This window comes from Capsicum annuum, unplaced genomic scaffold (genome assembly GCF_002878395.1).
Source record: "Capsicum annuum cultivar UCD-10X-F1 unplaced genomic scaffold, UCD10Xv1.1 ctg4557, whole genome shotgun sequence".
NCBI lineage: Eukaryota > Viridiplantae > Streptophyta > Magnoliopsida > Solanales > Solanaceae > Capsicum > Capsicum annuum.
The window spans coordinates 161,951-188,455 of record NW_025853076.1 but is presented as its reverse complement, the minus strand read 5'-3'; the positions used below and the strand labels follow the sequence as shown (position 1 = coordinate 188,455).

At 36.6% G+C, this 26,505-nt stretch overlaps 1 protein-coding gene and 1 pseudogene across 1 annotated transcript; one reads left to right on the top strand and one right to left on the bottom strand.

The window, feature by feature from the left end:
- The first annotated feature begins 14,623 nt into the window (after positions 1–14,623).
- Positions 14,624–16,988, top strand: LOC107873918. Its single transcript, XM_047403627.1, has 4 exons — positions 14,624–15,005; positions 15,222–15,407; positions 16,242–16,339; positions 16,863–16,988. The coding sequence occupies exons 1-4, from the start codon at positions 14,624–14,626 to the stop codon at positions 16,986–16,988; spliced, it is 792 nt and encodes a 263-aa protein (XP_047259583.1).
- Positions 16,989–17,126: 138 nt separating this feature from the next.
- LOC107873917 overlaps positions 17,127–26,505 on the bottom strand; it is a 31,719-nt pseudogene continuing 22,340 nt past the window's right edge.

The window sequence follows — 26,505 nt, the reverse complement described above, 5'->3', positions numbered from 1 at the left end:
GCTTATTCTTAAAAATCACTTGTAATATTGAACATCATCTTCCTCTCAAGAAGAGAGTAGACCATCATTTGACACCACAATAAATGGTTTCTTCTTGTGTTGTGTGTATCGGCTAGAAATGAGAGTGCTTGAGGGAACCGAGCTCCTCTTGTGTTCCGTAAGAACATGGTACTTATTAACTTGTTTTGTAGAGATTTTAGAGTATTAATACACTCTTTAGTTGCTGCATTATGAGTTCTCATTGTTTCAAGTTACATATCTTCTTTATCGTTTTAGTTTGAGTTTTTTGTTTCCATTTAGTGTCTTGTGTGTGTGGACTGTTTTGTGTGTTTGTGGACTGTTTTAGTGCACTTTTAGATACCTCTTGGTATCATTTAGTATCCGAGTGAAGGCTGGTCGTGTTCTTACACCACCAATCTTGGGCTCTTGTAGTTTTAAAAAAAAAAGTGTGTTATCTGGTGACTAGTGTTTGGTCGAGAAGTGTCTAGATTCAGGTGTTATTTTGCTTATCTTAGTAGTTTTGTGTGTTAGCTTGTTGTTTCCCTAGAACACTTAGTCTAAGGTCCAAGATTTGAGCATTTGTTTAGTTATTGTTGAGGGGCTGGACGGATTAGCTATTGTTGTTGTTCATAAGTGTTCTTGTTGTTGTTCATATTGTTCTTGAGACGAATGTTGGAGTTTGATTTGAAAAAAAGGAAGAGAGAAGAAAAGTCTTATGTTTGTCTTTGAATTAGTTTCAAGACAAACACCAAATAGGCAAGTAAACAAAATACCTCCCAAAAAGCTTACTTACCAAAAGAGTGTCAAGCCTTTTTCAAAAAGAACCAAAAGCGCAAAGGGACAAAGCCAAAGAAAAAAGGTGTTTTGCCATTTTGGTGCAAGTTGGTGAAAAGTTTATTGACACCATTTTTTGAAATTTGAAAAAAAGGGTCCAAGGCCTTGTATTTCACTCCAAAAACCAAAAAAGCCTCACCAAACAAAAATATAATTGAATTATTCAAGTTGGACAACATCAAACTTCAACAAAACAACAACACCAAACAGCCAAAATAAAATTGTGGGCCATATCAACAATAAAACTCAAGTCATAGGACCTTCCAAGTTTCTTTCCTTGTCTCTATTAGTTTTCTTTCTATTGACTCCTACATTAGTTGACAACTAAGTAACAACCTACTAAGTTGTGAACTAGTTTTCGAGTACCTCTTCGTGTCAACGTTCTTTGTGGTGCTTTTCTCGTTTTCCATTCGTAGTTGTTCTTGGTTCAAGTGTGTACAAAACTTCCTTGAGTCTTCAAAACCAAAATCTATTCTAACTCAAGAGTAGACTCATTCCTAAGTACTCAAGGATTGATAGTTGGCTTACAATACTTGAAGGGCCAAATGAGGAAGCCAAGTGTGAGGATATTTTAAGCTAACGTTTGTTTGTTTTGTAGGTACATTGGCAAATGGAACCATTACACATGGAGCCTGAAACTTTCAATGCACAAAGCATGGACCAAAATGTTTTGAATGCTCTTGTGGATTATTTTGAATCCTTGTCTCGGGACGTGGCTAGAGTGAATGCGGCTCTTGATAAGTTGGGAGTGGAAGTGGCCTCTATTAGTGGCCAAATGGAAAGGGTAGAAAGCCAACGTAGTTCTCGACCCTTAACTCCTCATAACACATCCCCAACTATTACCCCCGAAGCCACTCACCAAAGAATGTATCCACCAAATGTCATACCTCAAGCGAACTATTACTCACAAGGTCGAGGCCTTGATGGACCAAGTCATTCCCAACATCACCAAGTGTCACATGACGGACTTGGAACCCAAATGCCACCCTAGATCTGAAAGCTTAATGATTAAGACTATTTATTTTTCAACATCTGAATGTGTAAAAAAAAATTATTTGTATATATAATAAAATTAAAAATAAAATTCAAATAAAAAATTAATTATGTATTAAAAAAGTATGTAATTTAATACAACTAAATTATTAGTATTTGATTGAGAAAAAACATTTATGTTTATTAGTGATAGTGGAGATGACTTATAATGGTGGTTGCAGTGACAATGATTGATGTTAGTGATTAATAATATTGGTGGTGATAATTGTGATGGTTGGTATTGTAGTGACTGTTATGATGGTGGCGATTGATGGAGGTGGTTGTTGTTGTGATGTGATGTTTCTTGATGTTAGTAGTTTAAGGTGTTGATTGTGTTGGCTGAAACATGAATACATGATTATTGATGATGTGTTGGCGGTAGTTAGAGATGTTATTTGTTGTGATGGTGGAGATGGTTGTTCGTATAGATAAATTGTAGCGATGGTACTAGTTGAAGTGGTGGTAGAGGTAGCATTACAAGTGATAATGGTAGTTGCTGTCAAAGAATATGAAGAGGTTGTGATGTATTATTGGTAGTGTAACACCCCGCAAAAATTGTCAATGCGGTAACTCGTGGTAATATGCTCTTAGAGTTAAATCACTAGAATTGTGTCAAAGAAGCTTAGTCTCATTTTTTTCTTCCAAAGTGAGTAAAGTTTAAACCATATATAATTTCTCTAATTTCAACTTTTTATATGTGGAAAATTAACTGTTCTTTCCATTGATATAATATTCTCTCAAATCTGATACCCGAATAAGAAGTTATGGCTAATTTAAGTTCTAGTCATAAAATACCGTCATTTTGGTGCTTGACACGTCGCAGAGGGGGCCTATTTAGAAATTGTCAAATTTTAGTAGCATAGCGCGATTGTGGTGCGTCGCGCTGAAGTTTTAGCTCCCAACCAGTGGGACAATGCGATGGCTCCACATCGCGGTGACCTTAAGAATTCCATTTGTCAATTTCCAGTGAGCCACCGCGATTGTAGCGAGTTGTGGTGGCCCATGAAATCGAGCTCCCAGTTATATTTTTAGTCCGTCTCATTAAGGGTATATTAGGTATTTTCCACCCCTTTATCAGCCTAAACATGATATTTATTCTAAATGACCTCATAATTGATATTTTCATCAAAAACCATCAAGAACACTCCTTAGGGTTTCAAACAAGAAAACTGAAATAACTCAAGACTTAACTGTGGGTTTTCAAGATTGATTGAAGATTTGGAATCCCCAAATCGTAGGCTTCAAGAATCATCCATCAAATTTTGAAATTGAGGTACGTGGGGTTTATCATAAAAATTGCATGGGATTGTAAACACTAGAACATGATTTAAAGAGTATCAAGCATGAATTTAGAAAGGGGTTTTTGAAATACATGATTTATTATTCATTATGAATATTTAATTGTATTGTTGATTTGACCTTTAGGCCTTTCCCCCTTAAATTGATTTAAATGTATATGTAGATGTATGAAAATTTAGATTTAAGATTGTTTGAGAGCACAACTTATGAAATCTCTCTCTTGTGATGACTTTAAGTTTATGATCTTAATGTGAAGGATTTGAAATGCATGATTTATGGATTGAAATTTGTTTACTTAAATACCATAGTATTTTGAGCATGATTTAGAGATTAAGAGAGGGAGTTTCTTGATGTAAATATATTTTGTTAAAAGAGAAAGATTTACATGAGATTAAGATATTTGAGATTACCACCTTGCATAATTGAATGTTTGACAAAGAGAGTTGCATACATGTGTTTACATGAGTTTTAGAGAAAGAGTTCTTTGAAATAATTTATCGATATGGTGGTCCCGAATTTATGTTTTGAAAACAGAGATTGTAATATGCTAATAATGGTTCAGAGATGTGACTTGCAAGTCAATGGTATGATGATACCATAAGTATGTATGTCGTAACAGAGTATGTTTTCAGAGTTTGATTTCAGAGATGCATGTTTTAAAGAGTTAAAACTAAGCTTAAAGGGGGGTAGGTGGTTACCCGAAGAAGGTTTGAGTTCAAGTAACTCTTAGCCTAAAACCGTGATTTGTCGATCTGGGTATATTATTTTTACGCTGGCAGCGACCGTGTGGTATAGCAGAGTCAGAGACTCCAACCCTTGCGGCACACTTGGGTTGGAGACTTCTCCGCCGAGTCAATGAAAGATTTCATATAGCCCATGGAATTTCAGAGTTGTAGGGTTTACCACCTAGCGAAGAAGTAAAACAAAGAATGTCTCAAAGTTCAGATGATTTTCTTTCAGAGTCTTTTAGAAATGCCCATGAGATATCTTACTATATAATATGTTTATGAACAGTTTTAAATTGCTCTCATATATGTTGAATATAAATTATTATTTCGGATTTGCTCTATGTACCACTACATCTGTATTGACCCCCTACCTCCCAGGTTTGGAGGCTCAGTCTAAGGGTCTGGCTAATCAGTAGAGTATTTCATAGATAGCTGATTCGTGCAGTGGTGAGCCGTCTTTGTTCCAGAAGGTCTATTATTTCAAATTATGTTATTTTGTTATTTTGGTCTATTGGGGGCCTTGTCCCAGTTTTCAGAATAATTTGAGATATAGTAGAGATTTCATAGACTGAGTCAGATCTTATTCAGATATTTTGAATTACAGTTTTCTTTCTTATGTCTTGAAACCTAGAGTTCATGACCATATTTCCGTATCAAATTATATTTCCGCATTTTATTTTATGATATAAATGTTGTGCTTGATTACCAGATCAGATAGAGTAGGACATCTAGTCCTTCATGGTTCGGGATGTCTGTCACGGCCAGCCCCTAGTTCGGGTCGTGATAGGTAGTTAGTAGTTATGTGAGTTGTGATAGATAAGTTGGTTGGTAGTAGGGATTGGCCAGTAGTGGTTGCTGATTGTGGTACTATTGACGACAGTGGTGGCAGTGAATATAATTAGAATAAAAGAGGTAGTAGGTGTGGTAGCGGTTGACAATTATGGTTAGTAGCGGTATTTGTTGTCGATGGTGATTGTGATGGTGGAGGTGGTTAGTCATGGTGGGTGGTGGTTGACAATAGTAACTGTGGTAGAGGTGGTCAGTGGTGGTGACTTCTAATTATGACTATAGTGGTGAATATTATCCAGCACCAGAATATCCCTTCAGACCTATTAAGACATGGTTCTAGCCTATTCAGACCTATTAAGAGTTAAAACCTTAATAAAAAACAAATACACTTAATGGTTTGAAGTCTGAACCATTCAGATTCATACCTCCATTAAGTGCAAGCAAATGAGGTCTTAGTCATATTTTAAGCATCTTAACTTCGAAGATTTATAAATTTGTCTTCTTGACCCCGAGATGTAGATTTCTGAGTCAATTCATGTTCAGAGGTGTAAGGAGCATGTCTTTCAGATTTTTTGGATGATAAATAGGTCTTGTTTAGATTTTGATTCTAGCAGCTCATCGCAATAGGATAACATCATGGTGTCTATAGCGATGGAGCCCTCACCACGTCGCGGTGGCTCTCTAAAACACAAGTCTGTTGTGAATTTAAGTGTTTGAGAGGCAATTCAGTCTTTTTCCCTCAACCCAATTCATCCAATCCCAATTAAAATCATCAATTAGGGCATAAATTGCCCATCTCCTCCAATTGTTGTAGCACCCCACATTTCGTGCTAGAACGAAAAACCGTCATTTTTATGCGTAGATGATCCAAAATCCATAAATCTTATGCAAATTTGGCATGTTAATCAATTATGTTGTGTGGAAACCTATTTGAGCATGAATTGAGATCATATAGGTCCCCTAACGCAAGGACGAGTTGAAAGCTTTCCTATCGTTCGACTTTGAGTGAGCGTCGAAACATAGGTCAACTTCAATTAAACATAACTCTTTGTATATAACCAATTAGAGGTCTTACTATATATCAAATGAAAGGTCTTCGAATTATCTTTCCAATGATACCAATTTCGTCAAAATTGGATACCCGAATGAAAAGTTAGGGCCATTTTCGTGACTGAGATAACAACATCACGCGATAAGCATGCGACGCATGCTCTGTCGCACGCGCCCAATTTCCAAGTTCTGTTTTTGCATTTTTAAGGGAAAAACGTGTTATTTTCCACCACCACCCACTATTCAGCCATAACACGGGATTAAATCTCCCAAACATCAAAATAAGGTCTTTCTCTCTCAAAATCACCAAGAACACTTCTTAGGGTTTCAACCCAAAGATCAAAATATCTTAAGATTTCACCGTGGGTTTTCAATATTTCTTTGAGATTTGGAATCTCCATTGCGAGGGCGACAAGAAGCACTTATCAATTGTTCTAATAGCATCCCTAAAGCACGAGTTCATTCAAAAGTCATAAATTAAGGTACGTGGAGTTTTTCTAAAATTTCATGGGCAAAGAAACCATCTTTTATTCATGCTAACGGTCTCGAAATCATGATTTTTAAGAAAGGGGTTTTGAATTTACGACTACTAGCATGATTTAGAAGCCTTGATCAGTATTGTTTTGGTCTTCAGGCCTTCCGCCAAATTGATTTGAAACTCTATATATATAAGTATGCATGTGTTTAAGGATGAATATACAATTGAGAGCATGAATCCTAAAGAATCCCTCTCTTGTTATGATTTTTCTTTACTTTTCAATTTTTATATGCTATGGATTGTTTTGAATGCATCTTGAACAACATGATATGAAATGTCTTGATTAATGCTATTATTGAATTATGGTTTTAATTTCAAAAGAGAGGGATGTTTATGTTGACCAATGTTGAATATAAATATATAATGAAAAGAGTTGCATGGTTTGTCAAAGAATACATGACCACCACATATTTATTGAAAGAATGAGAATTTTTGCATAGTTTTCTGAACATGAAATCTCTTATATTATTCATATGCTTGGGTTGTCTAAATTATGTTTTAATGAAAGAATCATGCATGGTACAATATGGCTCATAAGTAGGACTTGCAAGTCTTGGTGTGACGACACCAACTCAGTTAAAGCCATAGTAATTCAGAATAGAATAGAACACATGTTTGTAATCACATTTTCAGATTATGAATTCTGAAAGATGCATGTTTAAAAAAAGGTTTAAAAATGGGCTTAAAGAGAGTTAGATGGTTATCCGAAGAAATTACGAATTGAAGGACTCTATGCTAGAAATCATGATTTGCCGACATGGGATTATGGTACCATGCTTTGTGATCTTTTGTATCTTGATTCATGTCGTCCCAAATTGGGAATATGGTTAGGAGCCCTGCTTTATGATCTTGTGCACTACCATGACATGTTAATTTGATTGAGGATTTTTGTACCCTGCTGTGTGATCTTGCATGTCCTCCTTATAGAAACTCCAATCCTTACAAAAAACTTGGATTGGCTGCTTGGCCGCCGAGTCAAGGGAGGATTTCATATAGCCCATGGAATTACAGATTATAGGGTGTACCATCTAGCTCAGAAATAAGACAAAGAGTGAGTCATGGTTTCAAAGAAATGTTTTAAAGTCTTTAAAATGTGCCCATGTTTTTTCATATATTATATGTAAAATGTTTTATGAATTGCTCTCACTTATGTTATATATAAATACATTATTTTGGATAACCCTGCGTACCAGTACATGTGTATTGACCCCTCCCTTCCAGGTTTTGAGGCTCAATCTAGGGGTCCCGATAAGCAGTAGATTTTCTCTAAATAGAAGTGTAGAGTTTCGTGGTGAGCCTTCTTTATTTCAGAAGGCCTAGTTTACTTTAGTCATTTATCATTATTATGTTTTTGTCTTTTGGGGTCCTCATCCCAGTTTTCAGACAGTTGGGTTTATGCATGTAGTAGAGATTTTGCAGACTGAGTCAGATATAACTTAGATGTTTTGAATTGCTGTTTTCATTAAAATTTAAATTCAGATTTAATGACCATGATTCCATTTCATTATGTATTTCCGCATTATCTTTTTCATATGAGAAAAGGGTATGTGATTACAAATTAGAAGGGCATCCGGCCTTCATGATTCGGAATGCTTATCACGGCTAGGGCTCCGGTTCGGGTAGTGACAAATTTGGTATCAGAGCACAGTTCTTGGTCCCAGGGTGTCTACAAAATCGTGTTGGGTAGATTCTTATTTATGGGTGTGTAGTGTGCCACACTTTTAGGCAGGAGGCTACTAGGAGTTTAGGAATGTCTCCCTTTCTTCATGTTCTAGTTTGTTCTATGCACTCGGAATGTTCCTCTAACATACTGTAATTCGTATATGGTGTCACCCATATGAAAGTAAAGTCATCCCAATTCTTTTCTTACTTTGATGTGCTCAGATATGTCTCATTATTGGGGTGATTCAAGTACCGAATTTTAGAGTCTAAACGGTATGGTCCTTTCTGATTAAGCCATATAAGAGTTTAAAATTTGTGCAAGGACTTGAGAAGAGTCTGTTAGTGCTCCAAGGTGTGTTGATTCTAGTGTGAACTTTTATTCTGATGAAATCGTGCTTTTTAGCCTGTTGTATTAAGTGTATTTAGTCCTTTTCAAATTGATGTTGAAGACATCATGCTTTAGGGGGAACAATGTGTAGCAGAATATTAGAGTTGTATTTCTACCCGAGTGGTAGTATAAGTTAAAGTGACGGTGTCATGACCTATTGGTAGTGATATTAGACCAAGAAGTTGGTGATATGAAGTCGCAAGGTTAGAAATCAGAGTGAGGGTGACTTTTGTGTAGATAAATGTGTTTAGTTGAATAACTGATGTTTGAGAATAATTTACCATTGTACAGTGGTAGACTAATGTGGTAGCTAGTAGCCTGTGTGGATTGTATGGTAGTCTATGGGAGCTAGTAGCATGTGTGGATTGTATGGTAGTCTATGGGGGAAGTTTTTGACTCAATATTTTGTTATTTATACAGAGTAAGATGTGTATTCTTAGAACATTGAATGTTGTGTGTCAAGTTTCTATCTCTTGTAATCTTGTTATCATTGTGTTGTTGAAACTGAAAGTCTATTGAAGCTATGTGGGGCTCTTTCGATTCACTTGCATAGTTTCCTTGTCATTCAAGACACAAAATCAAAGTCTAGTGGAGCCATGTGGGGCCTATTTTGATTCACTAGCAACTTGTTGTCCATCTTGTTGCTCTTGTATTGGTAGGAACTGGGGTTTAGTGGCGTAATGGCAAGAAAAGTGGTATGGGAGATTTATTAAATATATGTATAGCCAAATCTTTTTGCATAAGATTGAGTTAGTAATGAAGTGATACGACGTTGTGTTAGTTAAGTAGAAGGTACAGAAGGAGTTATTTGTTAAGGTGAATTGCTATTTGCTTGAAGTAAGAAAAGATTTGTTGACGGTGTTTGTTGTGCAAAAAGAGTATAGGTTATTCATTAAGGTAGAATGTGATAATTTCTTTGTTAATGATACTAATTATAGAGAAGTGATCTAATAGTTTTGAACAGCTACGCAAGAGCTTAAGTTTATTTGAGCCGTAGTGGAGTATGATGTTATTTGTATGATATAGAAATATGCCCAAAGTTATATGGAGTTACGACATTTTCTAAGGCTATTGCATGTTGCATTTGACTAGTAGTACCGTTAAGTTGCTAGATGGAGAAAGACTAGTTAGATGGTACATGGTGTTCTAAATGGCCAAGTTAAGAAATGTTGATTGATAGTGTTGAGCCTTTTGATATGATCTTGAATTCTCATGGTAGTGAAATTTAAACTTGAAGTCACGATATTGGTGGGCTATGATGAAAGTAGAATTGGTTCATCAAAGACTTGGTGATGTCCATGTTAAGTGTTAGAATCTAGGTTGAGTTTTTTTGAAGGTTGAACTAATAGAAACAAGAGTTGAAGCACTAGAGAGTGTGCATCCCGACTATGGGGATATTCATGAAAATTTGAAGTTAGTAAGTGTTCAAGTATTATATGATGACTATTGGGGATATAGAAAGATAGGAGTGGGTCTCAGAAGGTAGTATTAGCAGGGGGTTTTCCACTTTTTGGTGTAGTCTTTCGGGTTAAGTTTTATGATATACGTGTATTGTTGTTTTCTAGAACACAGAGTGCAATAACTGTAGTTCAGTTTAGAGTCTAGTGAGGGATCTCTCAAACTTAAGATGATGGCTTGAAGCTAAGGGGGAGATGATAGGACGAATAACCAAGTCAGGCTCTCAGATTCTAGTAGTGATGTTAGTATGACATGTAAGATCAGAAAGTGAGGGTAAGACCCAACCCATTCTTACAGCAGTATTTTTCATTTATCCCAATACCTAATCATGCCTTATGTTTCAATTCCATGATCATAGTTTGTATTCATGCTTGTGATAGAGAATCATGTACTCTTCTAGTCCCAAAACGAGGAGTTCCAGTTCATTCAGTAGTCGGAATCACATTCCATATGTTATGAACTCCAAATTGAGGTCATGCAGCTCATGACTCGTGTACTCATACTTTATAGTATGCTCAGTTCTTATAACTCATGCTATACTCATTTTGATTGGTGAGATTCAGCTTATAGTCATGTTTGCCTCAATTCAGATCACTTTGATAAATCCCCGAAGTTGATTTGCTATTCCTCGGGCATCACTTAAGTGTCAATTCTCATATAATATCCTTCCATGCTGCAAGATTTTATGTTCTAACCTTTTAGTGACTCTTTCTTATGTAATGATAGTGGTGGTGAGTAAATATTTCTTGTTGGTGGAAGATCATTGTATGCTTGTTTAGATAAGACCATAAGTGTGAAGTAAGATTAGGGCCAAGTCTTTGATGCATGTGATGGTTAGCTGAAATTTGTGTGTGTATGTTCTTGAGGTAGCGCGTGGGAGTTGTATCGATAGTGGTTTAGAGAATATATGAAGTATGCCTTTATGGGTGTTTGCCTTGAAGTTCATATGTTGTTATAAATATAGGCTTGAAGGACATGTTGGGATTTAAGTGGAGGAACGCAATATGTGCTAGTGAATCCATAGTAAGAGTTCAGAGTTGGTCATCGAAGTGGTAAGGCACGTTATGCTTAGGGTGTAAATTTTAAAAAGATATATAAAGATTTATCAATACCCCTATGAGAATTATAAGTTGAATCGAATGAGTATGATATTTAAGGGGAAATTTTTAGTTGAGGGAGTATTCGAGAAGTGTGCTAAGCTTGAAAGTAAGAAGTTGCATTGCCTAAGGCCTTGTAATTCTGTCCTAGTTTACGAGTTGTATGTCTATATTCCATGCTGTACAGTAGTGTCATTGTTGTTATTCCTTAGTTGGATGTCTTGTGTAACACATGTCAGAGATTATTTGCTCCCTAATGCTACTAGGACTTCTTTAGAAAGAGTGTTGAAGAGATACTCCAGTTAAGTATAGGTGTCCAGTATAATTTAGTTTAGCAGTCAGGAAGACAAGTTACTGTGGTTTTCCACCTTTTTACCCAGTCCTACTATCCGAAGTCCAATGCGTATGACAATCCCATAAAATAATCTATTCCATCCATGTAAGTTGCGAACTCAGTTAAGTCCAAGCATCATGTTTAGATTTAGTTATTTAGACATGACTCAGTTTATAAGAGTTCAGCACATAATCTCAAATTTTTCTAGCTATTTTAGCTCAAACAGTGTAATACCTTTGTACGATCTAAATCTTGTTGCCTCATGATTTGTACTTATATAAGTTATCATTTCCAAATCCAAGATGTCGGATTTGAGCATGAACACTTTGGGGGGAATCCTAAACTCTCAGCATGAATCAACACCTTAAAACAAGTAAGGGCAAGTCAGCTTAGAATTTAGTTTCATGATAGAAGTTTAAATATTTCAAATCAGTTATATCCTTTCTTAGAAGTCACATCATGTTCGCGTTATTCCATACCTTTAAGCTTCAACATTCCTACCCATCATTCGAGGATGAAAGATCCCAAGGAGGAGATAATGTAACACTCCACATTTCGGGCTAGAACAAAAAACCGTCATTTCTATGCATAGATGATCCAAAATCCATAAATCCCATGCAAATTTGGCATGTTAATAAATTATGTAGTGTGGGAACCTATTTGATCATGAATTGAGATCATAGAGGTCCCCTAACTCAAGGACGAGTTGATAGCTTTCCTATCGTTCGAGTTTGAGTGAGCGTCGAAACTTGGGTCAACTCTAATCGACTATAACTCTTTATATATAAAGAATTCCAGGGTCTACTATATATCAAATGAAATCTCTTTGAACTATCGTTCCAACGATACAAATTGTGCCAAAATACGATACCCGTGCAATAAGTTATGGCAATTTTCTAGACTGAGATAGTAGCAGCGCGCGATTAGCGTGCGACGCACGCTCTGTCGCACGCACCCAATTTCCAGGTTCAGTTTTCACCCTTTTTGGGGGAAAAAGTGGTATTTTCCACCCTCTCTATTCACCCATAACATGGGATTAAATCCCCCAAATACCAAAACAAGGTCATTTTCTCTCAAAATCACCAAGAACACTTACTAGGGTTTTAACCCAAAGATCAAAATATCTTAAGATTTCACCGTTGGTTTTCAATAAATCTTCGAGATTCGGAATCCCCATTGCAAGGGCTACAAGAAGCACCCATCAATTGTTAGAATAGCATCCTTAAAGCATGAGTTCATTCAAGAGTCATAAATTAAGGTACGTGGGGTTTTTCTAAAATTTCATGGGCATGGAAATCATCTTTAATTCATGCCAACGGTCTCGAAATCATGATTTTTAAGAAAGGGGTTTTGAATTTACGACTACTATCATGTTTTAGAAGCCTTGATCAGTATTGTTTTGATCTTCAGGCCTTCTCCCAAATTAATTTGAAACTCTATATATATGTATGCATGTGTTTAAGGATGAATATACAATTGAGGACATGAATCCTAAAGAATCCCTCTCTTGTTATGATTTTTCTTTACTTTTCAATTTTCATATGCTATGAACTGTTTTGAATGCACCTTGAAAAGCATGATATGAAATATTTTGATTAATGCTATGATTGAATTATGGCTTTAATTTCAAAAGAGAGGGATGTTTATGTTAACCAATGTTGAATATAAGTATATAATGAGAAGAGTTGCATGGTTTGTCAAAGATTACATGATCACCACATATTTATTGAAAGAATGAGAATTTTTGCATAATTTTCAGAACATGAAATCTCTTATATTATTTGCATGGTTGGGTGGTCTGAATTATGTTTTAATGAACGAATCATGTATGGTACAATATGGCTCAGAAGTAGGACTTGCAAGTCTTGGTGTGACGACACCAACTCAGTTAAAGCCATAGTAATTCCGAACAGAATAGAACACATGTTTGAAATCATATTTTCAGATTATGAATTTTGAAATATGCATGTTTAAAAAAAGGTTTAAAAATGGGCTTAAAGAGAGTTAGATGGTTATCCGAAGAAAGTACGAATTGAAGGACTCTATGCTAGAAAACTGTCATTTGCCGACATAGAATTATGGTACTATGCTTTGTGATCTTGTGTACCTTGAATCATGTCGTCCCAAATTGGGACTATGGTTAGGAGCCCTGCTTTATGATCTTCTGCACTAACATGACATGTTGATTTGATTGAGGATTTTGGCACCCTGCTGTGTGATCTTGTGTGTCCTCCTTATAGAAACTCCAATCCTTGCGACAAACTTGGATTGGGGGCTTGGCCGCCGAGGCAAAGACGGATTCTATATAGCCCATGGAATTATAGATTGTAGGGTGTATCATCTAGCTCAGAAATAAGACAAAGAGTGAGTCATGGTTTCAAAGAAATGTTTCAAAGTCTTTATGAACATCAATTAGATGAAGTGTGATGTGTCCTCAATAAAAAATTGCTTACGCTTCTAGTAACAATAAAAATTTGCAGTGAATCGTCTTAGTGGCATAATAGCGCACCAGTAATTTCCCAAAATTTGTCATCAGAACTATTTCTCAAATTAAAACTACCCTTAATACACCAAACAGAACCAAATGATGGATAAAAAATAATCTCGACATTACTTAATCCCAACATTACATAAGGTTGTTCAAACGAGCCCTAAATGCAATACTCTGCATGCAACTCCAACACATCATTCACCCTAGACATCTACTCTTGTTAAAATATTTGGGTAAGGTAGACATCTAAGCTAAAAAAATATACTGGAAAATCTTAGAAGCTTATTCAATTTTTTGATAGGACTGAAAACCCTCTGCAAGTGTTAAGGATAATCCTATCCTATCAGATTCAAATTTAAAAGGATAACTCAACCTTATCATAACACCCTCTAGGATAACTCAATCTAATGTAGACTCCTTATCTTTTGTAACTACTTTTATTTTGTATCCATAAATACGTGTAATCTTCATTATGGAAACACAATTGACAGAATTATTCTCTTCTTAACCTATTTATGGTATCAAAGCAGTGATCCAACTTACTTCTGAAAAACGCTGATTTTTTTTCTTTCTCATGGCTTCCCCTTGCACAAATAATCTTGCTCACTTTTCTGGAAAAACTCTGATTTCCATCAATGGATCTCAACTTCCATTGAAACTCAATTCTCAAAACTACCCCACTTGGAGAGCCCAAATTACTCCTTTACTTCGTGGTCACAATCTTATGGGTTATGTCACAGGCGAAAACAAGTCACCGCCTACCACCATTGATAAAGATGGTCAACGGGTCTCTAATCCTGATTATGAATTTTGGGACTGTCAAGACCAATTAATTTTGGCAGCCATAATTGCCTCTATATCCTTTCTGTAATGAATACCATCGCAGATGCCAAAACCTCAGCGGAGGCGTGGACCAAGTTAAAATGGCATTTGGAAACAAATCAGCTACGCGGATTTTATCCTTGCATGAAAAGCTCTCTAGAGCAAAGAGAGATTCACGTCCAGTTGCTGAATGTCTTCAGCTTATCAAATCAATTGGCGAGGAACTCTCCTTGTGCGGAAGTCCTGTTGCTGATGTTGATCTTGTGGTTCACGTTCTTAGTGGTGTTGGCTCTGAATCTCGAGATATTGCTGCAGCTATTCATGCGAGAGATACCATCATATCATTTGATGAACTCCAAGACAAGTTACTGGCTCATGAACTGTATTTGAAAAAAATAGATCCCGCATTTGACACCACTCCTGTCTCAGCAAATAATGTCCGTAAGGGTACAAATACTAGAGCTTTGAATCAGCAACAACAAGGTAATTCAGGGAAGAACTAGTATTTTCAATATGAAAATGCTAATGTTGGTTTTCCAGTGAATTCCTCATCATATAAGCCTCAAAATTCTACACCAAGACAACAATCTCGAGGCACGGGATCTCAAGCCCAAGTTCGATGTCAATTTTGTGACAAATTGGGACATCATGTAAAATGGTGTTATCGAGTACGTAACTATTTTAGGGACTTGTTTTCAGAGAATCCTCAAGCACACTACTCTAATACAAATTCGGGATCCGATCAGCAATGGTTGTTAGACACTGGCGCATCTTATCATATCACTAATGACTTGGGCAAGCTTTCGCTTCATTCACCATATGATGGTAGTGACGAGCTAAACCAACCTGATGGATCAGGTTTGTCCATCTCGCATGTTGGTTCTGGTACTTTTTCTCTCCCTACCAAAAAATTTCAGCTTTCTAATGTTTTGTGTGTTCCCTCCGCTAAAACCAACCTCATATCTGTATCAAAGTTTTGTAATTCTAACCAAGTGTCAATTGAGTTCATTTCTGACTATTTTCTTGTTAAGGATCAGTTCACGGGGGAGATTTAGTTCAAAGGCCCACTTGATCAATCCTTGTACAAGCTTCTGTCCCCTGCCATTTCAAATAATCCTGTCTCCTTCAACATTCAACTTTCATCAGAGTCCTGGCATCAACGTCTTGGTCATCCCAATGCTAGGATCTTTAATTTTATTTTGTCTAAGTTTCAATTACCAACATCTTCTAGTAAAACGTTTCTTTGTAATCCTTGCCAATGTAATAAAAGTCATCGTCAATCATTTGGCGTTTCTTCTCTAACAAGCAGTAGACATCTTGAGTTACTATATTCTGATTTATGGGGTCCTGCTCCTGTGCAATCAATTGATGGATTCTGTTATTATATTATCTTTGTGGACCATTACACAAAATATATCTTGTTATTTCCTTTAAAGGCTAAATTAGACGTGTATGTTATCTTTCCAACATTACAAAAACTTGTCGAAAATAACTTTAATGTCACGATAAAATTGATTTACACCGACGGGGGTGGAGAATATGTTGCGCTCAAAAAATATTTTCAATATTGTGGCATAAATCATCTGCAAACACTTCCTCACACTCCACAACATAATGGGGCTGCGGAACGTCGCCATCGTCACCTAGTTGAAACTGGCCTTACGTTACTGCAAACTTCTTCCTTGCATTCTTCGTTTTGGTCCTTTGCATTCAAAACAGCCACCTACCTTATTAATCGTCTTCCTACACCACTTCTTCAGTTTTCTTCTCCTTATCAAAAGCTTTTTAACCGCTCTCCCAATTATCAATCCTTGCGTGTCTTTGGTTGCCTTTGTTATCCTTGTCTTCGTCCTTATACCAAGTCCAAATTTGATCTCAAGTCTGTCCCCTGCGCATTTCTTGGTTACTGTTTGCATCAGAGTGCATATATTTGTTATGACTTTAAATCTAAAAAATACATTACCTCATGTCATGTTGTTTTTCTTGAAAATGTTTTTCCATATCAAACTCATCCTTTAGATTCAAAATCCAATTCAAATTGGTATGCTATCCCCATTAGTGAATCTTCTCACACTATAATCCCATTCCAATCTAACTCTTTTCCTACTTCATCTTCGTCTTCCAATCCTCCTGTTGAACAATCTTCATTGCCTTGTGATTCTTCTCCTTCAATGGAAATCACTAATCCTCTCATTAAATGCGAGTACGAATCCTTCTCTTCCTACACCAAACAACATTCCTTTTTCTTCACTGGAGAGCACTCATCCCATGGTCACTCGTTCTAAGAATAACATTTATAAACCTAAATCTGTTCATCATGTGACAAAACATCCTTTACAGAAAGTACTGGAACCAACAACAGTTGCACAAGATCTGGCTCATCCTGAGTGGCGCTCTGCAATGTCTAATGAATTCAATGCATTAGTTAAAAATGGTACTTGGATTCTTGTCCCTCCTGATTCTTAACAGAATTTAGTCGGTTGTAAGTGGATTTATAGGGTAAAAAAAATGCAGACGGTTCAATTAAAAAATACAAGTTTGACATATTGCTTGGATTCTTATCTTTTGTAACTACTTTTATTTTGTATCCATAAAGTAACTGTTGTAACATGTCAAAACTCATTTTCTAAGAGACCTATAAACTCATTGTACAAAAATTGAGATAGCCTTTACATGATGTAACTGAAGGACTATTTCTTTCTAGAGCCCCCTTCTCCATAGAGATCATTCCATTGAAGAAGCTCGGTCATATTTGTGGATTCAGATGAAACACATGCGCAAACCTACAAGAACAGATGATCACAGTTCTCCAATCGTCAACACCCTTATGCAGATAAATTTAGAAAGTTTAAAGATACTGCCAGATTTTTTCAACTCACCTGCTGATGAGAAGAATATCTGAAGTCGTCCACATTCAGTGGCCGTAAGTCTGCACTGCTGCTTAGTGCTGGAGGTGGTCTACCATCAGCACTAGCTGCAGCCTGTTCCTATAATCAAATGTAAGCGTTAGATGCCTGTTTTAGCAAGTATACTAAAGAGGCGCGTGCACACAAACACATATATACACACAAGGGCCTCCTAAATTTCCTTGTACGTCATTCTTGCAAGTATAACTCAAAATTAGATGAACAGAATAGCCAAGTCAATCAGCACAAAATCTATATTGCCTCTTCCTTCTATTGTAACACCCCACATTTTTGAGCTAGAAATCAAACCGTCGTTCCTACGTGTATAAGCTCAAATTCCATGGTTTTTGTTTAAATTCATGTTTCTTGATATTTTGCCTAGTATATGAAGTAATTATAAGGTGAAAAATGCTCATAGAAATGGCTTAGAGAAAAGTTGAACCAAGAATCATTCATTCATTCAAAGTTTGATATTCGATCCTACAAAAGTCTATTTTGAAAGTGTATAACTTTTGATACACATAGAATCTGTAATCTCAAAATCCACCAAATTGTAGATAATTGAATTAGCTTTCCAACGATACCAATTTCGCCAAAATCCGATAACAGAGCGAAAAGTTATGACATTTTTCGTCGGACTTATCCACCAAGGGAAGGCAGTAAGCCGACGCGATGTCAACGCGACGCGTTAGCCAGCGCATTACGGAATCTTTTCACTTGTAAATTAGTTTCTAATGGGTCTAGGGGCATTTTGGTCACTTCCCCTCACCCAAAATCCATCCATAACATAAGATATGCACCACAAAAACCATAATACACTCTGTAATTCAATTTTCCTCTCAAATCAAAACCCTAACTCCTTACCCCAAGGATCAATAACTCAACCCTAAGATCAAGAATTTCAAGAAAAGGATCAAGATCTAGGTTCTTTCTTTCAAACTTTGTTATCTAAGGTATTTGGGGTTGTCCTAATCTCATGGGCTTGATTTTGATACGAATTTAAACAAGATTTTAATAATTACTTAAGTAAGTATGCAATTACAAGTAGGGTTTTGTTTTTAACACAAAAAGCATGCATTGTGATATGATTTTGAGAAGAATATTGAAAGATCATGGGGTTGTTTGCTTATATATCTAAATTGTTGAAATGGTGGACATGTGATTTGAATTTTGAAAGGTGTTATGAAGATGACTTGTAAATCTTTTAATCCCCATAATGATGTTTTATGTACTCCACATGATACTATTGTTAAACTACTGAGAGCATGAGTTTTATATCCACTATTGTATTTCTTTATAAATGATGAAGTTTCTTAACTATTATGTGTTGGGAATAATTATGCATGTGTTGGTGTATGGGAGTCTTGTTGGTGTTCATACTATGATTTGCATAAGAAGTTTTGAGAATTGATGTGGTACTGATGACTTGCAAGTCAGGGTATGACGATACCCCGCGGAGGAATTGCCTTGAATGAAAAGAGGAAAAGAATGTTGTGAGCATGATGCATGTTATCCTTATATCAAACTTAAAGCTTGATTGATGTGAGTTAAATGGTTACCGGAAGAAAGCACGAGTCAGATGACTCTATGCTGGAAACCGTGATTTGCCGACATGGGAACTTGGAACCCTGCTATGTGATCTTGCGTACCTAGTAGTATGTCATTCCAACTCGAGACCTATGGTTAGGAGCCTTGCTTTGTGATCTTGAGCACAAATTTGACTTGATTGGTGTTGTGGCGCCCTACTGTGTGATCTTGTATGCCCTTTCCTCACTAGTACTCCAACCTTGGCGGCAACCGAGATTTGGCAGTCAGTGAAAATGTAAAATTGTAGGGTGTACCATCTAGCTCCATAGTGCTACATTATTGTTGAAAATCAGTATACTATGCCCATGAGTTTTCAAATGACTTTGCGTTAACGTGTTTTATAATAGCTCTCACCTATGTTGTATAAGTTGTATTTTGTTTTTGGATTACTCTGCATATCAGTACATCTGTATTGACTCCTTGTATTCAAGGATCCGAGGCACAGTTCTGCGGTCCCACGCAGTAGATCCGTGTGTGTCAGAAGTTGCAGTTGGTGAGCCTTCTCTCTTTCGGAAGGCCAGATTTTCAGATATCATTGTTTCTTTTTCCTTTTTTTTTGGTCTACTGCGGCCTTGTCCCAAATTTTTCTCATATGTATGATGGCAAATGTAATGCTAGAGATTTCACAGACGGTTGTCACATGTTTAGATTATTCAGAATTTTCCTTTTAAAATTGTTCAAGTTTATGAGATTGACCTTGGTTCCGTCATTTATTGTTTCCTGCAAATTTTCTTAGACTATATGAATATGGTGCATGATTACCAGATTTAGAAGAGCGCCCGGGCCTTCGTGGTTTGGGATGCTCGTTACAGCTAGCACTCCGGCTCGAGTCGTGACATCTATATTGTTTGATATGTTTTATACATTTTTAGTTTATATTAAGTGAGCTGGCACTCAAACTTATGTCTCTCCCGAGTTGTGAAATCTCACTGATGCTTGCGCCAATGTAGGCTTCCTACATCACGCTCCATTGGAGTGCGAACTTCTCCGGACCCTGTGAGAATGTGGATGCTTCATGCACCAGACTGCCTTTTCTTTTCACAAACCCAAGTTGTAAAAGTTTAACTCCACGGTTTTTTTGAAGAAAGTTCCTCTCCACCAAATCCAGTACCAAAAACAACATACATTTGAATTAAGATACTTCAAAAGTATCCTCTAAAGCCCATGAAAAATTATCAAAAGAAAGTGAAATAGGCATCCATAACAGTCAATGAACTACCAAGAAAATCCATCGGAACAGACAAGAAGTTATTTTCTACCTCATCTAAGCAGTCAACGAACACACATCAACAAAAGAAATGTAGTACCTTTTTTTCCTTTTCTAGGATATCTCTAATGGGTTGATATGCAGCGGTTGCACAGAGATTCTACATGATAAAGGAGTTAAATTAGATAAACACAGTAAATCCAAACATCAGAAAGATGAAACAAGGACTAGTCATTTATCCAAGCAAACAAGAATAGCAGACACCTTAAGGTCACTTCCGGAATATCTGTCAGTCATACTTGCAACTGATTCCAGATCAACATCCTGAACCAAGTCTTCTTTTGCGAGTATCACTTTTAGAATTTTTGCTCTGTTTGGAGCATCTGGTAAATTGACCATCAACCTGTACAGAAAAGACATGAAAAGGGCATTAAGCAAGTGTTAAAAGAATTTCTTCAATAATATCTGCAAATTAGTCATTCCTCTTTTACCTGCATCGCATTCGCCTTATAACAGCTTCATCAAGGTCAAATGGCCTGTTTGTTTCTGCAAGTACCAGAACTCGTTCAGTATCCTTTGTGCGTAACCCATCCCAATTCAGCATGAATTCATTTTTCAATCTGCACATTGCCTGATGTTCTTCTGGATTTTCCCTTCATCCCACCATACAATCAACCTTGAGAAAGCAGCATAAACAAACAGGAGACTCAAGGGATCAGAAAAAGGATCGAATTTTATAGCAAGAAAGATGAAATAAACATGCTAACGTCTAAGGAAGGATACTTCATCTACAAAAATAATGCTGGGAGCAATTTTACTAGCCAGCGAGAAGACAGCTTTTATGCATTTCTCACCCTCGCCAGACCACTGCGGCATTGGAAAAGAAAAAGATTAAGGTTGTTCTAACGCTAAGAAACTACTATGAACAACATCAACTATACTCAATAGACCACAAATAAGCCCCAAGAAAACGAACCTTTGAACTGATACTTGACATTGAAATATTAATAAAATTTGCTCCCGCTTCAGTGGAAATGGCTTTTGCCAGCATGGTTTTCCCAGTTCCAGGGGGACAAAATAAAAGTATTCCTTTGCAGGGCTGCAAATGAAATTGAAGAGCAATATTTTCTTAAATAATCACAAATCTCTAGATAATGCTTGAAAATTCAAGTCCCAAAAGGAGAAACAACAGTTGGAGTAACATTTTTCATCAAGTACAAACTTTCTGTCAAACTGCTCAGATGAAACAAACCCAAGAGTAAGAAATATAAGTAACTATCTTTGTCTTGAAGTTTAACTGTGGAAGTAATGTGGTCAAACTTAAACCAACATTATTAGGTAATACTAATACTCTTATTTTAGTGGGAAAAACAAATGGATAAAAACAAAGCTGGAGTAATTGATCCTTGAACAAAAAGGTCAAATACTTCCAAACTTTTATACAAGCCAATCTACCTAGACGAGCAAAATACGGATAAATTGCAGATGTAAACCTTGGTTAGTTGACTCTTGGAGAAAAGTTCAGGTCTTTGTAATGGAAGCATGATCAGCTCTTTTAACGTATCCTTGACACTTTCAAGTGCACCGATATCATCAAATGTCACCCCAATATCACTGGGGGGAATGACATCAGCCAGAAGTGCCTTCTCAAACTCATTGTCTGTCTCAACATCCTGTGTTGGACAAAAACCAGTTCATCAGTTCCTAAGTCAGTATCTGCCATATCAAATCAAAGAACTGTTTATACAAATTTCGCAAAGCATCTGTTGAGAGTAAGCAACAAGCAAGGGTAGTTTAGTAATTGTCTCAATTATACAGTCACTGTATTAGCAGTTAGTTAAGGGGTTGATCAAGATTAGTTAAGGCATTTAGAAGTAGTTACTCATTGAACTAGTGTATAAATACCTGCCAAGTGTACAGTTCAATCAAGATAATCAATACATTCTACATTCTTTCTCTTAATTCTCTTTTTCTTCACTATTTCCTACTATACTTTCTTCATCAGTTATCCCTATAGGGAGTACATAATCTGCAGATTACACAGATTACAGCATGGTATCAGAGCCTACTGGGCGAAGCTAGTCGATTCTGCTCAACTAATTTCTGTGACGCTGCTACTGATTCTTTCCATCTCTTCTCTTCGCTGATGCTTTCTTGAAAATTCTAGTTGATAAAAATGGCGCCTCCTAGAGTCACAAATGCCTCATGTTCCAGTAGTGATCAAGCCTCTACCATGGATTACAATCACCCACTGTTCCTTCAACCCTAGATGTAAGTAAAGATTTCCAGAATTGGGAAATCATTGGGAAAGGGTAAATGCCATAGTTCTGTCTTGGCTTATGAATTCTGTGTCAAAGGGTCTATTAGGAGGTATAATGTATGCTTCAAATGCTCAATCCGTACGGGAAGAATTGAATGAAAGGTTTCACAAGGTTAATGAGGCAAGAACTTTTAACATTCATAAAGAAATAGCTACCTTGAGTCAAGGAACTACTTCGGTGACTGTGTATTATTAAAGGATAAAGGATCTTTGCGAAGAATTTGAGTCTCTAGTTCCTTCTCCTGCTTGTAATCATGGAAAGTCAAAAGAATATGTGCAACACATGTAGAAGTTTAAATTGTTCCAGTTTTTGATCGGGCTAAACGATTCCTATATTCAGGCTAGAAGCCAAATCTTGTTAATGAACCCTATGCCATTAGTTAACAAGGCTTACTCTATTATCATCAGTGATGAGAGTAAAAAAACCATGAGTGCTAGTTCTGGGATATTAGGTTCTAATCCTGCTGTAGTTCAAGGGTCTTATGATGCTGTCATGTACTCAAGAACTGGAACTAGTGTTAATCACCCCACCAAGAGGAATTATAATCTTGTGTGTGATTTCTGTAAAATAAAAGGGCATACCACGGATGTTTGCTACAAACTGGTTGGGTATCCTTAAGATTCAAGAAATAAAAGGAAGAAGTCATCTAATACACCCTATAGTGTTCAAACTGAGGAGCCTAAACTTGAAATTCTAAAGAGACAAAATTAGTCTAGTGGTAGTCAGGCTACAGAACAAGCTGGTACACTCACGCAAGGATCTCAACTGAGTCAGAATCAGAAACACCAATTGGACAACTGCACTATTTCTAAAGATCAGTATCAGCAATTCCTCCAGTTCGTGAATCACATTAACAAATCAAAAGACATCTCATGTTCAGCTAATACTGCAGGTATTTTCACTGCATCTACCAAAAAGTGGATAGTGGACACAGGAGCCACTAACCACATGGTGTCTGAGTTGAGCATGCTTGACGCTCAGTCAATCTCAAAATCTAATCATCCGAGAAAGGTGTTTCTTCCAAATGGAGATATATCCTTAGTAACACATACAGGAGCAAGCACTTTAACCAATGAAGACACTATAACTAATGTTTTGCATTTACCTCAGTTTAACTGTAACATACGATCTTTTGCAAAATTAACCAATGAACTCTAATGCTTACTTTCTTTTTCCCTAACTTCTTTGTATTTCAGGAGCTCTACAGTTTGAAGGTGAACATGATTGGTAGACAAGAAGATGGCCTTTACTTCCTAACAAACAACTCTGCTATAGATGACAAAGAATTACATACTGCATCTAATGATTTAGCTGCTAAGTTTTCTGGTTATGTTACTACTCATTTAGATATAGATACTTGGCATAAAAGGCTTGGCCATGTCTCATCAACTGTTTTGAAGAAAATTCTAGTTGTAAAGACTAATGATGTTGCCAACATACTGAATAAATGCCAAATTTGTCTCTGTGCTAAAAAAATTAGACTCCCATTTCCTGCAAGTAGTATTAAAAGCATGTCAGTATTTGATCTTATCCACGTGGATTTGTGGGGACCTTACAAAGAACCTAGATTTGATGGAAATAGATTTTTCTTAACCATTGTTGATGATTTTTCAAGAATGACATAGACTTTTCTGCTTAAAGTCAAATCTAATATATGTGAAGTCCTTAAAAAATTTCTTGTGTATGTTCACACTCAGTTTAACAAAACAATGAAAGCAATCAGGACTGATAATGGGACTGAATTTGTAAATTCTGTTTGCACCAACTTATTCTCTTCTTTGGGAATTATACCCCAGAGAACATGTGTTTACACCCCTCAGCAAAATGGTGCTGCTGAGAGGAAACACAGACACATTCTTGAACTAACTAGAGCTATAAGGTTTCAAGAATATATTCCTATACAGTTTTGGGGCTGTTGTGTACAAGCTGCAACCTATATTATAAACAGATTATCTAGTTCTGTTATATGATAGAAACCTTCTATAAGTCATCTCAGGGTTATAGGATGTCTTTGCTATGCTAAAATAGTTCAAGAACTAGATAAGCTTAAGTCTAGAGCAAGGCCAGCTGTACTTATGGGGTACTTAGAAGTACAAAAGGGCTACATTTGTTATGACACTAAAACTAACTCTTTCTTTATCAACAGAGATGTTATTTTCAAGGAAGATGTGTTTCCATTCACACTACTGAAACAAGATGCTGATCCAAGCATATTTCAATAAGTTGAATTGAGCTTTGAGGAATTGGAAGCCGGTGAAGGATTAAATCCACCACTATCATCTATAATTCCTCTACCATATCCCCTATAAGTTGATCACCAAAGAAATGGTCATTAAATACCTCACACTGACCATACGGATAATATTCAGGAGCACAGAAGATTAGAAAGGGAAAGGAGGCCACCCCTGTGGATGAAAGATTTTGTGTCACTAAGTGTTTAAGATAGGCCCTATGCTATGGCCAACTACATAGCATATGATCAGTTATCTGCTTCCTATCAGACATATTTAGCTAATATGTCCAATATGACTAAACCAAAAACCTTCAATGAGGCTGTTGCTGATCCAAGATGGATGGAAGCCATGCAGTCAGAAATTTCTGCACTTGAAGGTAATCAGACCTGGGAAATTATTAAACTACCTGAAAGGAAAAAGCCTATAGGTTGTAAGTGGATTTATAAGATTAAGTAGAAGTCAACGGGTGAAATTGAAAGACTAATGGCTAGACTTATAGCTAAGGGTTATATTCAAAAGGAAGGGATTGACTATCACGAGACTTTTTCCCCCATAGTTAAGATGAAAATTGTTAGGACAATCTTACCCATTGTTGCTCAAAATCAGTGGCATATACATCAGATGGATGTATTTAATGACTTCCTTCAGGGTGGTTTGTTTGATGAGATTTATATGGAAATGCCTCAGGGATTCAAAGTTAGGGGGAGAAGACAGTTTACAGACTTAGAAAATCCCTCTATGGTTTCAAACAAGCTCCAAGACAATGGAATGCTAAGCTATTGGAAGCTTTGATCAATCTTCAGTTCAAACAAAGTGAGTTGGATCACACTTTATTCATCAAGAAATCAAAAGATGGGGTTGTGATAGTTCTCATATATGTTGATGATATGCTCATAATGGGAGACAGTATCAATGTCATAGAAGAGACTGAAGTAGATTTAAAGAAGGTGTTAAAGATGAAGGATCTAGGAGAGTTAAGATACTTCCTAGGAATTGAATTTACTAGATCTAAGCATGGAATCTTAATGCACCAAAGGAAATATTCCTTGGAACTCATTGCAGAAATGGGACTAAGTGGTGCAAAACCTGCAGCAACACCTGTAGATACAACACAAAGCTGACAACTAAAGTGTTTGATGACTATATCAAAAACACTGAATCTTCTGTAGTAAATGATTCTTTAGCTGACCAAGGAAAGTATCAAAGGTTAATAGGTAAATTCTATATCTTACCATGACAAGACCTGATATAGCTTTTGCAATACAAACTCTAAGTCAGTACTTACAACAACCAAAATAGTCTAACTTGGAAACTGCTATGAGAGTTGTGAGGTACATCAAGAATCATCCAGGTCAAGGTGTACTTTTATCCAGTAAGAGCAACACTGATATCACAGCATACTGTGATGCTGACTGGGCATCATGTCCTCACACTAGAAAGTCAGTTTCAAGCTACTTTGTGAAACTAGGTGACTCACTGGTTTCATGGAAATCAAAGAAACAAAACACCATATCTAGAAGCTCTGCAGAATTTGAATACAGGAGCATGGCTACAACAGTAACTGAATTAGTTTGGATTTGGGGATTAATGAAAGAGCTTGGCATTGATGTAAAGCAACCTGTTCAAATATTCATAGACAGTAAAGCAATAATGCAAATAGCAGCCAATCCAGTTTACCATGAAAGAACCAAATACATTGAAATAGATTGCCATTACATTTGGGAGAAG